Below are 16,631 nucleotides of genomic sequence, written 5' to 3'. Positions count from 1 at the left end.
TCTGCAGCAATACCCAAGTAGCACAAAAGGCAAGGATAATAAAACCCAGCATCTATGGAGCACTTAATGTGCTGTTTAGTGGTGACCCAGCTCATTTAATCCTTACTTCAGAGGGTGGGGGCTCTTTAATCCCCTTCCGACAAGATCACATGGCCTCCTCTAAAGTCCAGGTAATTAATTTATCATTGAAATCTTGCAACACAGCTTGTACTTAAGTTGGGAAATGCTTGGATTTCAGCAAAATTGTTTATTTTAATCCTTTTCCTTTCCTTCTCACCCAAATACCCAAAACCATGCTTACCTGATGGTTGGGGCTTGGAACCTCCCTTGGTCTGGGAGCCCCAGTCCCCTGCTGCTTAACCAACATCCTTTCTCTCAAAGCACATGGAAAGGAGACTCAAGAAAGGAAAAGCAGAAGATATATCATAAGACCAGTGTAGCTACAAATTGCATACAAGTTATAATGCATTGAGCTAGAAATAAAAATTTTATTGTAGAAACCTCTTCTCAGTGGTGTTTAAAATAAATAAAGAAATAAAAGCTGCATGCCAACAGAGCCCGCGCTTGCAGATTGCTGGTCCTGTGCGTTACTCAACATTCCCCTCCCAAACTCATTTTCACCTTGCTAACGAATTGCCTCCCAAAGTCAAAATAGAACATCACGCATACACATTTTTCTTTTGAAAGTTTTTCGGTGTTTTTCTACCTGACAGCTAGGAAGACCATGATTGATTGGTTGGTTGGTTTTATTGTCTCTAAGACTGACTCTTATTTTGGGTGTGGTCAAAGTGAAAACAAGGGCATTTCCTGGGGAGTGATCAGCCCAGAGGAGGAGTCTTTATCCTCTAAATTAGAAAAGCCTAGCACTCCTTGGTGCCCAGGAAGTGCCCTAGACTGGAATTGTTTTGTTGTTTTAATCTGAAAATGACAACATAGGACACTGCCAACGGCAGGCAGCATTTTGTCGTGGGTGACGCAGCTTTAATTGGTATGTAGAGGGCATGCCTGTGGAATTAGTCCTCGGAGCACCGGCCAACCAGGTCGCTTTCAGCATTTCTCAATGTTTAGTTTCATCTTATAATTAAGTAACAACAATCATTTCCTGACAGCTAATAACTGGCTAAAGGAGTTAGAAGCCTCATTAGGTTTATAATTTATCAAAGTCTAAGCTCTTCATCTGCAGTGTTGCAAAAAGAGAAAGCATCCTCAAGTTCCAAACTGATTAAAGACAATCTCCAAGCATATTTCATATGTGAGAGTGTTAATTTGTTCTTCAAAGGCCGACTTTGTTATTTGCCAAGTTTTTTTTTTTTTAAAAAATAACTATTCTCTATCTCTCTGTCTGTCAAATAAGTAAATAAAATCTTTAAAAAGGGTGGGGGGATGCCTGGGTGGTTTAGTCAGTTAAGCGTCTGCCTTCCACTCAGGTCCCGATCCCAGGGTCCTGGGATCCAGCCCCTCATCAGGCTCCCTGCTCAGTGGGGAGCCTGCTTCTCCCTCTCCCTCTGCCTGCCACTCCCACTGCTTGTGCTCTCTCTGTCAAATAAATAAATAAAATCTTAAAAAAAAAAACTATCATTATATAAGCGGGAAAAAATGTTTATGTGGCTTTGATAGAGACGTATGGAATTATGTGCACATACATGTGCACTAGGGCCTGTTTCCTCTAAGACTCTCTTTGTGACAATTCCACACACTTTCCTGAGAACAGCCTTGACTGTCCATTAACGCCAGCCGATAGCATCTTTACGTGTACTCCACAAGTATTGACTGAGTACTGACTTTGTGCCGGGCACTATTCTAAATGTTGAGGGTACAGCAAGGAGATAAAAACCCCTGACCTTACTGAGCCGATAACTTAATCTTAATAATTTCTGTCTTCAAGATTACCTGGAAGATTACCTGGGCCCAGAAGACCATACATTAAATGTCTTCAAAATGGTCCAGCTAAAGGTAGAAAAGAGTCCTCACTAGACCATCTTGTCCACCATACCTCTGACTGTCTTCTCATCAGTATGGCCATTGCCTTGTGGCCCCAGCTTCTGCTGGCTCAAAGATCGCTCCCTGATCAACCATACTTTGAGATCACAAATCTTCCTGCTAGTGGGAGAAAGTATAATCTCTTCTGTTAGGGGAACTTCTGCTTTCCTCTTCATGTTGGAATCTGTCATGAGCTGGTCACAAAGGAAACAGTGAATTCTAATCCCTTGATGAAAACATTCATTTCCACAGTTTGATGCAGGGACAGTCAGACCTACAATTCAGGCTCTGGAATTCTAGAAATGTGGAACTCAGGTTACCATGATTCTTCCAAATGACTTCTATCCTGTCTAGACAAGATTGAAAACACCTCTGGAGAGATGGAACAACTCTGAGACTTTCATCAGAGTTCCCACTGGGAATCCCTCAAAAATCCTTCCCCTCCATATTCTTATGAATCCTTGGAGCACAGTAACCTTAGGTGTTCAAAGAAACTCCGTGATTCCTCTGCCGCCAGAGCAACTCAAGATATGAGGTCCTCTGGATCTTCAGGGTTGGCTAAAATGCAAAGCAGAACCCCAGGAAAGCTTGGGGCATTTGGTTAGTGTTGTCATGCCAGTCCTGCATTTCAGCATCAGAGATCCCCGTCATTATCCTGCGTAGGGCCTGTGGACATTGGCCCTGGCTCCTTACGTGAAAGTTATCCTTCCGGTGTCCCAACTGATTCTCTTGCTCATAGACTGTCTTCGACTAAGAGTTAGGACTGCCCAGTTCTCATGCTGACAAATCCAACTCTTCAAAATTCATGGGAATTCTTCTTGCCCTGAGTATATTTCATAAACAGGCAGAATGTGTGATTGAGGTGCCCTCTATTTTATTAGGAGCTTTTTTTTTTTTCTGTAGAAATTCAGAAATTTCAAGATGTTCTTCATTACTTTAAGTGCCATGGGGTGAATATTTGAAGAACACCCAGCTATTTTAAAGTCATTTGACAGACTTAACAGGGCAACACAAGCACATATCTCTATCCATTCAACAAATGCTCCAACCATAGGATCCCAAGGGGAAACAAGTTGGTAATCATTTAGTGGACATTCTGTGCGGATACTTTCCCATAAAGTATAGAGACTCAGAAGCAGGCTTTTACTTCATTCCTGAAATGACTACTAATTTAAAGTCACTTTTCCTAATGTACCTAGCAATCCCATTTGCCTATAATTTCTGAAGAACTACAGTCTTTGAATTCACTCCTGGATGGGAGGAAAGAAAGTTCTCTATGCAATATACACATTTATGTAAAGTAATCAGGAGTTTTCAAAAGAAAATTTTACAGTGCTTTTCTGAATGGGCATACGCTGTCATGGAAAGATGGGCCTGGAGGGTTGAACCAATACACTGGTGGATGTAATAGGGAGGCCCTCTCCATTTCACATTGTTTTTCTAGGTCTAATGAAAACCTAAGGATTGAGGGTTGGGCCTCACCCTGGTCGTATAATTAGTAATAGAAGCTTGGTAGCAAAAAATGAGGACAACAGAAAAACCAATATGCTTAGAGAAGGAAAGGCCTCAAAAAAGAGAGACTATTCCAAATAACTCGGGCTCCTTCTCTCCTTTTCTTGTGTGAAACTCCATGTTTCTCCATGCAGCCTCTCCAGGTAGTGATGTCATTTTGAGAAGACAGGCTTAAGGGCTTTCGAAGCTAAAGACAACCTCAGAGTCACAGGCTCTTCTGGGCAATGAAAATCTTGCTAAGGAGAAACAAAATATGAAAGTAGAAAATTCTACCCCAGATGACAAATCTCTAGGTTCTGAGGATGAATCCAAACTTCAGAAGTTGTGGGAATGTCCTCAGTCAGAAGTGAGACAAAACTCTTTCAATCGCTTGCATTGGGGAAACGCCCTGATCTCTAGGTTCAGGGATCATGAGTCAAAGCAGGACTGGAACCTCCGGAAGTCTGTGTGTGTTGGGCCTTGAAAGGGAGTATGCAAGGTTCTGGGATCACGCCTCTTCTATAATGCCTTTCCCCTCCCGGGCCTCCAGGTCAGGTCTGGCAGGATTTAATGACTGAATCTCTGCAATGAGTGGCATCTGGATAGCCCAGGGGAACTGGCAACAGCACCCAGTCCTCACAGGGATGGGAGAATGGGTGGCGTGACAGGGAGCTGGACACCTAAGAGGTTGTCTTTTGGAGGAGGTCAAAAAACAGCTTTTGCCAAGCCTTTTGGGTGAGTCAACAGGAGACTTGAATCTCTACTTTTGTCCATCCTAATTTTTTTTTTAAAATAGCACTGATTGTATAGAAACTTCAGAAATGAATTGTCTGATATTGGATATTTAGATTTACTCCTAAAAAGAGAATACTAGATGATTGGTTGATTGGTTGGTTATTTTCAATGCATGGGTTGCTTTATTACTCTGAGTGTTAGTTAAATTAAATCAATCAAAAATATTTTTAAGCAAAATCTTCTTTCAAAGGACCTAGTGAAAGGTTAATTGTCTAGGATGCAATGGGACCAGGCCAAGTGGGTTCAACACTTTAAATAGCAGGAGTTAGCTATGAAGACCATCCTTCTCATTTCCTTCTGAGTCTTTAAAATTACCTTCAGGAATAAGGCAACATAGTGGGGGTTTTTGAAAGCAAATTTAGAAAGACATAAATGAAATGATCCCTTCTAATGTGCACTTCCCCTGCAGTATGATCCTAGGAAATGAGTCCTCCAGGAATCAGATCAAAAGAGATGATGTGTTCCTTACTTCTGAAGACTAGAAAGCTTTTGCCAACCCTCAAGGTGACCTCACCTCTTCTGAAGGGAGAGGCATTAGGTCATGCATGACATAGACCAACCCGGAATTCCCATGCATCTACACGTTCTTACCCCTGTAGAAACCAGAGTGGGCTTTGGGAGGAGGGATCATCATTCCACACACAGTACTCTTGAAGCAACCAGAAGCCAGATCTTTGAGGGGTCTCAGATACCACCTTACCTTGGGTCTCAAAGAATTGCTAACACCTTCAGCTGGCACCCCTAAACAGGCCCGGTTCTAGTTATAAGGAGATAGTCCAACCCCAAACGGAAGCTGGTAGCCATTTACTGAGTACCTAGTAACTCCATCCAAAGTCCCTACTCTTGGGGGATGTGCATTTGGTGGAAGCGCCCCTGGTATCACAAAGCCCCCCTTGAAATGAATGTTTCTCTGAGGACTGTTGGGTTCTCTTGTTCGTTGTCTGCCTGTTGGCCATTTCCCCACGGCCAGCTCTCTTCCTTTTCATGCGCACAGCAGGGCCTATTACTGCAAACTGGCGATGAGGCAAGGTGGCTGGGAGGTGCTCCTGCATGGGGGAGTTCTGTTGTTTTTATAACCGGTGCTAGCTCTGAGTAGATGGTGAGTAAGAGCCTCTTTCTCTTCCCTCTGGGCTGCGCTCCTCTCCCATACCAATCTGTGGCCGGCCTGTTTCGGATATGGTGCTAAGCAAGGGTGGCTGCCTGGCTCTGATGTTCCCCAGGCTCGGAACCCAAACCTCGAGAAGGCAGCAAAATCCGTAAGTGAGGGCAGCATTGGCCCATGTTCCCTATTACGCAGCACTCCTAAAGGAGGGCTTCTGGGGAGAAGTGGCAAATGTGAAGACAGTGGAACAGCATCTGCTGCTCTGACTTCCTCCACCAGGCACACTGAAAGCGCTCGCTTGGCGCACAAGAGCAGGATGGGTGTTGAACGCACCCTCCAGCGACCTTTGGGCTGACTTTAGGTTAGATGGCCTTTTCTGTAAGACAATCTTCTTTCTGGCAAGTTTCTTTCTTTCTCTTTTAATAGAAATAACATCTGTTCGTTCATTCTTACGTTTGAGTATTCCAACACGGGGGCAATTATGGTTATCCATTCTTTACGAGCCAACCGTTGATTTTGCCGTTCTCCATTCTGGTTTGAGACTAGTGTTTGTTTTGGATTTTGTCTGCTCTTTTGTGTGCGCTGCTAACATGTTTGTCGGCTGCTAGATTATTATAAGCAGATATAAAGGGCAGTTTTCTTCTAGAGAGACCTCCCCAGTTCACGCTCAAAGAATTTGTTCGTAGACCCTGTAGAGGAAAGAAGCAATTCCTGTGTCTTTGTGTGTCTGTCGTGGTTTTTCTTTTTGGGGGGTTGCTGTAATGTGCCGCTCCTGCATCTTCTAGCATAAAGACCCGCTTCTCATTTTGTAACATGATTTCTTTTCAGACTTGTAGTTTAACTGAATCCAGCTTTGAGTGACACTTTAAAAACTGCTCTCCTGCATCAGAGGCATTTCTCCAAACCAGGTGCTCTTCGCGCTCACCTGCCGGCAGTTCGGTTAGCAGCCGGCTACAACCGGCTGTTCTTGCTCGTGCCAAATCCATTCTATATATGGGAGCCTGGGCTTGAGAAGACGAGTCACGCTAATTATTCAGACCTCTTCCTTGGAAGTAATGTGCCAAAATCACAAAAGCAGAAAAGCCAGAAACAGTATGAGCCTTGGTATTGACGGACCATAAAATCAGAATTTCACCTCATAATATTGCTTTGTTCCCAGATGCATCATCCTTTCCAGCTATGAGCTCACCCACCCTTGCTCTATCTCTGGGCCAGTTGGCATCACTGCCATTCTACAGACGGAGAATGGGAGATGAAGCGGGCCAAGCCAAATTGCCCCAAAGCCAGGTGATCTAGCTAGAGCTGGGAGCCAACTCCCTTGACTTCTCTCCAGCCCCTCACTGTCGGAGACGACACAGCTTAGCAGGGAGAGCTGGAGGCTGAGGGGAAACTGCAGTCTCGCCTGAAAGCAATGTGGATTTACCAGCCAGCAGCCAGGAGAAGCAGTGGATCAAACAGTGGACACATAAATGGAGATTGGGAGAAGACAGCAGAGAATGAGGTTAAAGATGAGGAAATCTGGCATGTAAGTCTGAGAATGTGCCAGAATATCCTTTTTACGCGGGCCATGATGCCTCTGTTAACTGTGGGCTGACTATGCTAGATAGGCTAGATACTAGCTGTCGTACAGGAAGTATAGACTATCCTCCAGGAGGAAGTGGTAGTCAAACTAAAGCTAGTGCAGAAACTTACATCATTGATTTAGCAAATATTTATTGTCTCCCATGAGCCAAGTCCTATAATATTCATCTTTATAACCTCACTGCCTATCACATGGCGGATAGAGAAGGTGAATGGATGGATTGAGGGACACATATTGTCCACAAAATTTTGTTTTGAGGACTCGCTGTCTTCTCCCCGCTCTTCCTCCGTTGGGCGAGCCCCTAAAGCTCCACAGACTCCCGCCTCACCCCTCCCGAAACCACCCACTCACAGGAAGGAGGATTTCCTTAAAGGAGGCTAGTAAACACGGGCCATGTGCCCCAGGGAGGAAGGCGTTCTGTACTTTTACCCTGACTGAATCTGGGAAAACCTCGTCAGGAAGGTCACACCCTAACCGACTCAGGGGAGACGCATTTGCATGTCATAGGCTTCAGGGCAACAAACCCAGCACAGGTGTCTACTCTCTGGGTCAGGCGATCAGAGCGAATCTGCCTCCCCGGTCTCCAGGGCTCCACCAGCCTTCACCTGCGATCTCTTGAGCTTGCCTGCTGGATCCCAGCTTCATCTCAGACATACGCAGCCAGGATCTAGGAAAGGCACACCGGGCACCATTATTTGTTGAATGCCCTCAATGCATTGGCCCCAGACCAAATGCAGAATTAGATTACTGTACCTGACCAGTTGGTTCACATTTTAAACAAATAAATAGGCAGATAGAGGTGAATTGAGTAGAAGGGAAGGTAGAAATATACTCCAGGGAGAGGCTGGTGCCAGAGAGGGGAAACCGGTCAGAGCCTGTCGTTTTGAGAGTGTAAGTAGGGCAGGATCTTAAAACATTTCAGATCCAGCTCCATGTTTGTGATCGGCCAGAGAAAAGGCAAATTTAGTTGGGAGAGGGAAAAATGAGCCACATGCTTCATGCACGTAATGTTATTTCATTCCTTTGGTTGTTTCTGTCCCTGGGCCACCACCGTGCCTCATGTGGGCCTCTGACAAAGTGCATGGCCAGCATGACCAAGCAATTATTTGTGTACTTTCCATGTCCTCCAATGGAACATGAACTCGAGGAGGACAGGGATTTTGTCTTCTTCATCTCTGAATTCCCAAAGCCTGGTCGATAAATGCTTCTTGCATTTGCATAGGATACCCCCCCACCCCAGGACTATAATTGAGTCTCAAGTGAGAGCTTGGGCCAGGATGTTAGATGCTCTAGGAATTCAAAATAGAGGTAGCTAAAGATGTGTGATCTGACAGCTTTCATGAGTTTAGTGTTATTCACTGGGATCCGAGGTAGTGGGATTAAGAGTGGGAGGTGGGCAGTTGCTGAGGCACAGGCTCAGAGTTGAGGGTGCTCTTGTGGTTCTCAGGGAACAGTGAGTGGACCAGTGTGGCTGAAGCGGGGGGTTCTTGTTTGAAATACTGGTGTCACATACAAAGAAGGTAGGGTGAGGCCAGTGAGTGAAGGGACAAATGAAAGTGTTTGAAATTGTAACTTTCGACACTGGGAACCACTGGGAACCACGGAAGCCATTTAAGCTGGGCTGTAAGAGGTGAAAGGAGAGCTCAGAAGAGTTGAATCCAGCAACGCACCAGCCATGCCAGGCAAGACAGCTTGGAGCATCAGGTGTTGGAGGCAAGGAGCCTGAGGAGGAAAGGGACGGCAGCAATCTATGGGTTAAGTGATAAAATTCTGGTCTTAGAAAGGTGACAGTAGGGATGATTTTCAAGATTTGGGGGGCCGGGGGGAGGTCATTTTGAGATAAGTGTATCGTTTGTATTCACAATTCCTCTAAATGAGGATTTAAAAAATGACGGCTAAACCCTTCGTGCTTACTCTATGCCAGTGGCTGTTCTGAGCATTTTACATAGTATCTCAATATGTCCTCACAACACCTCTTTGAGCTACTATTATTAGCCCCATTTGACAGATAAATTAACTGAGGCACAGAGGTTTTTTTTAAGATTTTATTTATTTATTTGAGAGAGAGCAAGAGAGAGTGAGCATGGGGGGGGGAGCAGAGGGAGAGGGAGAAGCAGACCCCCGCTAAGCAGGGAGCCCTATGTGGGGCTCGACCCCAGGACCCTGGGATCATGACCTGAGCCGAAGGCAGATGCTTAACTGACTGAGCCTCCCAGGCGCCCCCTGAGGCACAGAGATTACGAAACATGCCCAAAGTCATACAGTGAGTAAGACCTAGAGCCAGGATTCCAAACAGGTTGTAAGGCTGCATAGCTCAAAGTGTTCACCACAAATACTCCAGCAAGTTCATGGGAGGGTTTATGGTGTGATGAAAGAGGCTCTAAAATGGGGTGTGTGTTATCATCATTTCAAAAGGAGAATGGAGAAGCTTTTCTTATATTGGTTTATCATCATTATTCATTGCATACTCTGGTTTATGCTGATCAGTATTCATTAAAATTTAGAATCTGTAATAGGATAATATGCTTTTCTTTTTAAATATGGATTTTCCTAACTTAAAAATTAATAATATTCATAATAAACCTCCAAATATTCCAGAAGTAGCAGATATAGAGTGAATACCCCAAGCAATCCTAATTGCTCCCCAAATCATTACCCATTGGTGGGTTGAAATTCCTCCAGCTTTTTTCTCTTATATGTCCTTCTATAATTCCATCATATCATCCTTATTATCATCATTTATGTTAATAATAAGCCTTCTACCCAGAGGTAATCACTCTGCTTTGTAGTGTGCCTTGTTATTTAATAAGTTTTTACATCTTTCCATGTGAGGACATACAGTTAGTTTTATTTCCTTTAAAAATGATATAGGATTCTCATTCACTTTCAGCATGACCCAGTCTGGATTCATGTTCTCTTACAATCAGCAGAGCAACGGTCTGATGTGACCTAGATTCTTACCTTAATGCCACTTTTGTTCCTTCTGTGTCTGGGACAGAGCTCAAGGAGAAGCAAGCTCAAGTGGGACTCAGTTTTCTGTTTCTGTGAAAATAATAGAAGCTAGCAGTTCTCTAGTATTCCCTATGACCCAGCAACTATTCCGAGCCCCACTTTACAGATGGGGAACCTGAGGCCTAGAGAGATTAAGTAGCTTACTTGTGCAAGGTCACACAGTTAGAAATTCGAGAGTCAGAACTTGGACCCAGGCTCTTTTGACTCCGAAGCCTGTGTATTTACGATACACCGTCTCCTTATCTCTTTTACAAATCCTTCACCTGCTTAATAGGAAGTGGTTTCCATAGCACCGTGTTGCAGTCCGCTGGAGAGTAAAAGTCAGTCTGCTATTTCTCTTTCTGGCACACTTCACAAATACCAGCACGAAAAGGGGGTGCTGTCTGAAGCAGCCCCTTCCCCTCCCCACCGGTCACTAGTCAGTCTGGAGTGTGACCCACTGTCTCTCAGCAGTCCCAGAGGACACCTCTTAGGACTCGAACCTCGTTCCACATCTCTCTCCTGCTGATAGAGACCAGGAAGGGAGAGTCGAGAAGGTTCCTTGGGTGAAGTGGAGTTCTCCACCTTCCAGCTGGGCGACATGACAGTAGCAGCGAGGCTCTATCTATCCGCCCCGCACAGCCCACACAGAAATTTCAGAAGAGCCAAAGTAAGTGGATGAGTATAGATAAACAATCTTGGTGGGGCATCCTTACAGCGACTTTGTTCTTTTGTTTTTGTTTTGTTGTGTTTTTTGGTCTAAGTGGACTAGACTGGTTTCACAGACGGCCTCCTTTAATGGAACAAAGGAACTCCTTCGCTTTGTGCTGGGAAAACCTACACAAAGACATAAACCTATCAAACTATTTCTTCCCAAGGTAGGCATTTTCACAGCACCTCAGGGTCAGGAGGGCACTGACAATTTTAGCAGTTCCGTTTCTGGTCCCGTGTGTTTTACACCAGGCCCCGAGTGGGAGGGGCAGCCTCTCCAGGGAGCAGGAGCTCACGAAGTCAGAAGCAGACTGCTTCGTTTTCAGGTCATTGCAAATCACAACCATGTTCTCCTCGTCTTTCTTGGACCAAACAGAAGCCATCAAACGGTTTTCCCACTTTATCACCTTCCCACCTTTCAAGCAGTCATACCGTTTCCCTGCCAAACCTTGTCTTTTCCAGGTTAGTCTTGAATTCCTTCACCCGTTATTCCCATGTCATGATCTAGAGTCCCGGGTGCTAAGGTTTTTCTTCCTTGAGTGTGTTCCAGGTTGTCCGTGTCACCCTCAGATGGGTGGCCCGTGACACAGAACACACTGCCTCAGGGAAGACCAGACAAGGACGGTCGCTTACCTTGTTCTCCATGGTCTCCTTCTATTAGGTGCCTTAACCTTGGAATTTTACCCCATTCTTCAAATGATGGGGAAACCAAGGTACTATATTCTGGAAAGTTTGTAAATAAATCAACTCATCAATTTATTTTTCTTCAAGCAATACTAGAGGGAAAGGAAATGCGCGGACCTAGATTTTTCATTTGGTGTATTGTAGCATCCTTCCGATACACCACTTTTTGTCACAATATTCATCCATGGTCCATCTCAACGATAGGAATTACGTGGAAATAACAGTGCTTAACCCTTCATAAGTGTTAAGTCGTGACTCCTGGGCCTTCTTCAAAGTGTCTTAAAAGTTGGAGATATGAAATATCACAGTCTATTTCTGGATACCAGTGATTCTTTGAAGTAGATGGCTAGCCTCTTAGAGACTGGGATATTTCCTTAGCAGCTCCCACTCCCCCCCACCCCTGCCCACTTTACTGCCACTGCCTCAGTGGAATCAGGTTTCTGTGAGCTCTTTCAGGTTGCCTGGAAAGGTTTACTGCTTCCCTCGTCTACCACAGGATTTAGCTCCCCACTCCAGATCCAGACTAGTTTTCGTAACACTAGAAGAAAGTAAAGTAATGGAGTAGGTTTTCCTTGAAAAGCTTTCTTTGGTTAGAAACTTTGTCCATGTACGTGTAAGATTTGATTACACCTTAGACTTCTCTGGAAAATTTACTGCTGAAGTAGACAAGGCCATGTGTGGTGAGGGGACATGAAGGTGGGAGTACATACATTAGATGATCTTCGACCATTTTCTAAAAGGTGCCTGACGGCGGGTCTGTACAGAAGAGTGTCACCAAAGGTTCGTACATATAAGGAAACCACTCTCAGAATTAACACAGCCCTTTAGCCATTTACTAGGTAATAAGGGCAAAATCTTAAAGACAAATGAATTTTAAATAAAGACCAACTAATTATAGCAGGGGATGTGTTGGAAAAGAGTGGTTATATGTAATTATATAGTAATTATGTTGAAAATGTAATCACATGCCCCCTAAACGTTTGCTGGGGAATAAATCCACCCCTGCAACCATCCCCTTCTGATGTCAAAGACCCACATGGACTTTGTAAAATGTGTGATATGCTTTCTACTCTGAGAAGGGTGACCTCCTCCAGGCCAATTAAAAGGTGCTGCTTTGAGGATATTGGAATCCATGCTCAAAGGGATAAAAGGAAATTGAAACTTCTATTAAAAGGAGCTAATGATGCCTGGAGCAGTTGGGATTAAAAAAGAACAAAGTCAGTTTTAAAAAGATCTCCAAATCAAAGAGCAGCTTTTCTCATCAAATACCAAGAGAAAGAAAAATGATTTTTAATGAAAAATGGGGCAATGGAATCAGCCTTTTGCCTAGATCCTGGGGCTTCAGTCAAAACCAGTAAGACGTTTTGAACAAAATCCGTTGAACTTCTTGGGAGAAGTTCACGACATGTATTTAAGATAATGTCATGAAAGACAAACTAGCTTGTCTCCCAAGTTAGATAAAATGATTCAGAAACATACTGAAAGGATAACAATAAAATATAGTGTATATAGGATTGGTTTATAATTGATTCCCCATCTGACAAAATAATTCCCAGATTAAAATCTAGCATTAAAAAAATTGAGATATAGCTCACATATAACATTATATCAGTTTTGGGGGTACAACATAATGATTTAACATATTTATATATTGTAAAATGATTACCACAATAAGTTCAGTTAACATCCCACCCCACACATAGGTACAATTTTTTCCTTATGGTAAGAAGATATATATACCCTTCTTATCTGTGATAAAAAGACTCAAGATTTACTCTCTTAGCAACTTCCAAATATACAATAAGTATTGTTACCCCTTGTCACTGTACTATACATTTCATCCCCAGCACTAACTTACTTTATGTCTGGAAGCTTGTACCTTTGGTCACCGTCCCCCATTTTGCCCACCCCCCCTGCCCTGCCTCTGGCAACCACCCATCTGTTCTCTGTATCTGTGAGTTTGGCGGGGGGGGGGTTGTTTTAGATTCCGCATATAAGTGAGATCATATGGTATTTGGTTTTCTCTGACCTGTTTCACTTAGCATTCTGCTCTCAGGGTCCATTTATCTTGTCATACCGGCAGCATCTCTTTCCTGACACAGCCGAATTATATTCCATTTTGCATATACACACTACTTCTTTACCCACTCATTTATTGATGGACACTTGGATTGTTTCCATGTCTTTTAATTGTAAATAATGCTACAGTGAACATACGGGAGCGGATATCTTTTTGAGATAGTGTCTTCGTTTTCTTCAGATTAACACCTAGTAGTGGGATTGCTGGGTCATAGGGTAGCTCTATTTTTAACTTTTTGAGGAACCTCCATACTGTTCTCCACAGTGGCTGCACCAGTTCACATTCCCACCGACAGTGCCCAAGGGCTCCCTTTTCTCCACATCCTCACCAACACTTGTTATTTCTTGTCTTTTTGGTAAAAACCATTCTGACAGGCATGAAGTGAAACCTAGGTGTAGTTCTCATTTGCATTTCCCTGATGATGAGTGATGTCGAGCACTTTGTTATGTACCTGTTAGCCATTTGTATGTCTTCTTTGGAAAAAAAGATTTATTCAGTTCCTTTATCGGTTTTTTAATTGAATTTTTAAAATTATTTTTTCTATTCAATTGTGTGACTTCTTTATATATTTTAGATATTAACCACTTATTGGAAATATGATTAGCAAATATTTTCTCCCATTTCTATAGGCTGCCTTGTCATTTTGTTGATTGTTTCCTTTGTGGTATAGGAGATTTTAGTTTGATGTTGTCCCACTTGTTTATTTTTGCTTATGTTGCTTTTAAAATTTAAAAAGTCATCACGGAGACCAATCTCAAAGAGCTTACTTACTATGTCTTATTCTAGGAGTTTTATGGTTTCAGGTCTTATGTTCAAGTCTTTAATCCATTTTGAGGGAATTTTTGCATATGGTGGAGGGTGGTGGTCCAGTTCCCTTGTTCGCATGCAGCTTTGCAGTTTTCCCAGCACCATCTATTGAAGAGACTATCCTTTCTCCATCATATATTCATGGCTCTTTTTTCATAAATTAATTGACCATATATGTGTGGGTTTATTTCTGGGCTCTCTATTGTGCTGCATTGATCTAGGTGTCTGTTCTGCTTATTACAGCTTTGTAGTATAATTTGAAATCAGGAAGCGTGATACTTCTAGCTTTGTTCTTCTTCTCAACACTGCTTTGGATTTTGTGGTCTTTTATGGTTCTATACACATTTTAGGATTATCCTATTTCTGTGAAAAAATGCCTTTGGAATTTTGATAGGAATTGCACTGAATCTGTAGATTGCTTTGGATAGTATGGACATTTTAACAATATCCTTCCAATTCATGAGCATGGAATATCCTACCATTATTTGTGTCTTCAGCTTCTTTCATCAGTACCTTACAGTTTTCAGTGTAAAGGACTTTCCCCTCTTTGATTAAATTTATTCCTGGGTATTTTATTTTTTGATGCAATTGTAAATGGGATCGCTTTCTTAATTTCCAAAATCTATCATTTTGATGACCTGTGATGCACACAGTGACTGTTGTAAGGTGATTGCTGTGATAGTAATTATTATAACCTTGGTAGGTTGTTCACTCCTTAATATATTTTACAATAACCATCTGTGTTAGGCTATGTCCTCACGTAGCTTTTCCCAAGTACATACAAAAATACGCGTACAGAGAGGGGGAAAAATGAGCTGTATGGTGTTTCTTATGAGGACACGAATTTTCTTAGATCAGGGCCCCTTCCTTATGACCTCATTTAACCTTAATTACTTCTTAGAGGCTCCCATCTCTGAATATAGCCACACTGGCCATAGGATGCAAACATTCAGTCTATAACACCATGCAACAGTAATGAAGAAGTCAGGGACCTCCTAGGATTAAAAAGAGACCAGGCTTCCTACCACACTTGCACATCAATGAGTAATGCCTTTGCCACTTATAGGATAGTTGGATGGGGGGCTAACAAGCCTTCAGGAAACCTGAGACCAGGCTAGTGTGGCATTTTCTGCTTGCTTTAATGATAAATGAACTACGTTGCTTAAGCCAAGGGGCACCTTAGCATAACCAGAAGAAGTCTCTTCACTACAAATCTGCTTCAACTCCCTTGAGATATGCTTAATGGCACTATAGCCAATGGGAAATTCTCTATCATAAGCCATCACTTTTGGGCATTGGTTATCTCTCCAGCAAATCAGGGCATTAGCAAAGAAAGCTTCACACAGTTCAACTTTACTACCTCTGAATTTTGACCTGGATATGGTTTTAATGTGGATTAAACCATTATTTTAGAATGGAAACAGTCTTCTAGAATAAAGCAATTATCTTGGGGCACCTGGCTGTCTCAGTCCATAAAGGATGCAACTCTTGATCTCGGGGTTGTGAGTTCAAGCCCCACGTTGGGTGGAGAGATTAGTTAAAAATAAAATCTTTAGGGGCGCCTGGGTGGCACAGCGGTTAAGCATCTGCCTTCAGCTCAGGGCGTGATCCCAGCGTTATGGGATCGAGCCCCACATCAGGCTCCTCTGTTATGAGCCTGCTTCCTCCCCCACTCTCCCTGCTTGTGTTCCCTCTCTCGCTGGCTGTCTCTACCTCTGTCAAATAAATAAATAAAATCTTTAAAAAAAATAAAATAAAATCTTTAAAAAAGAAAAGAAAAAAAAAGGTTTTCTAGAATAAAGCAGGTCACTCCTACAGTATATACTGGGACTCAAAGCTACCTTAAGGGGCCCAGCATACCTCTTTTCAGCTTGGAAATTCTAAGATGAATTGTGTTAAATTTAATAACAAAAAAGAAATGACACAGTCACTTCTGTACCCGTGTGTACTGAGCAGAGGCTAACATATTTGGTGTTGGCAGTCAGTGTTACTGGCTTAATAATTTGAACTCACTGAGGAGAAAAGGGAGTTGTTGAGACAAGAAAGATGGTTCTTCTCAAAAACAGAAGACATCTGGACTGATAAAAGGGCAACTGAAAGAGGAGCTAAAGATAACCAGGAGAAACTGGTCGTAAATTTGCCTCAAGGTTCAGACAGGGGGTCATGCTGCTGAATTATAGGCAGGGGTCACTGTGGTGAATTTAGAATGTATGTCCTGGTTTCCATACCTCGAGGCAGCCTCCTCCACCCCGTGCCCCATCTGCAAACGTCAGGTGGTGGCATGGGAACAGTTGGAAAGAACTGCCCCGTGTGAACACGTACTAGAAATTATGCATAGTTGATGGGACTCCAAAGTCCCTGAGAAATAGGTCAGCCTGTGTCCCATGTCACAGGCTACTGCCTCAGCA

At 43.1% G+C, this 16,631-nt stretch overlaps 1 protein-coding gene across 5 annotated transcripts in view; it reads left to right on the top strand.

Annotated features, from left to right (window-relative positions):
• The window catches only part of SHROOM3 (shroom family member 3), a 303,549-nt gene that overhangs the window by 176,457 nt on the left and 110,461 nt on the right, over positions 1 to 16,631 (top strand). Inside the window, exon 1 of one of the 5 annotated variants that reach the window (XM_019805422.2) lies at positions 4,499 to 5,522. The exons of the other annotated variants lie outside the window; for them this stretch is intronic. Within the exon in view, the coding sequence (XP_019660981.1) occupies positions 5,443 to 5,522 (80 nt within the window). The 5' untranslated portion in view covers positions 4,499 to 5,442. Of the gene's footprint in view, positions 1 to 4,498; positions 5,523 to 16,631 lie in introns of those variants that run through there. 5 annotated transcript variants of the gene reach the window in all.

Source organism: Ailuropoda melanoleuca, chromosome 11 (assembly GCF_002007445.2).
Source record: "Ailuropoda melanoleuca isolate Jingjing chromosome 11, ASM200744v2, whole genome shotgun sequence".
NCBI classification, from domain to species: domain Eukaryota; kingdom Metazoa; phylum Chordata; class Mammalia; order Carnivora; family Ursidae; genus Ailuropoda; species Ailuropoda melanoleuca.
Note: the sequence above shows the minus strand (reverse complement) of the source record. Positions and strands in the feature narration are given on the sequence as shown.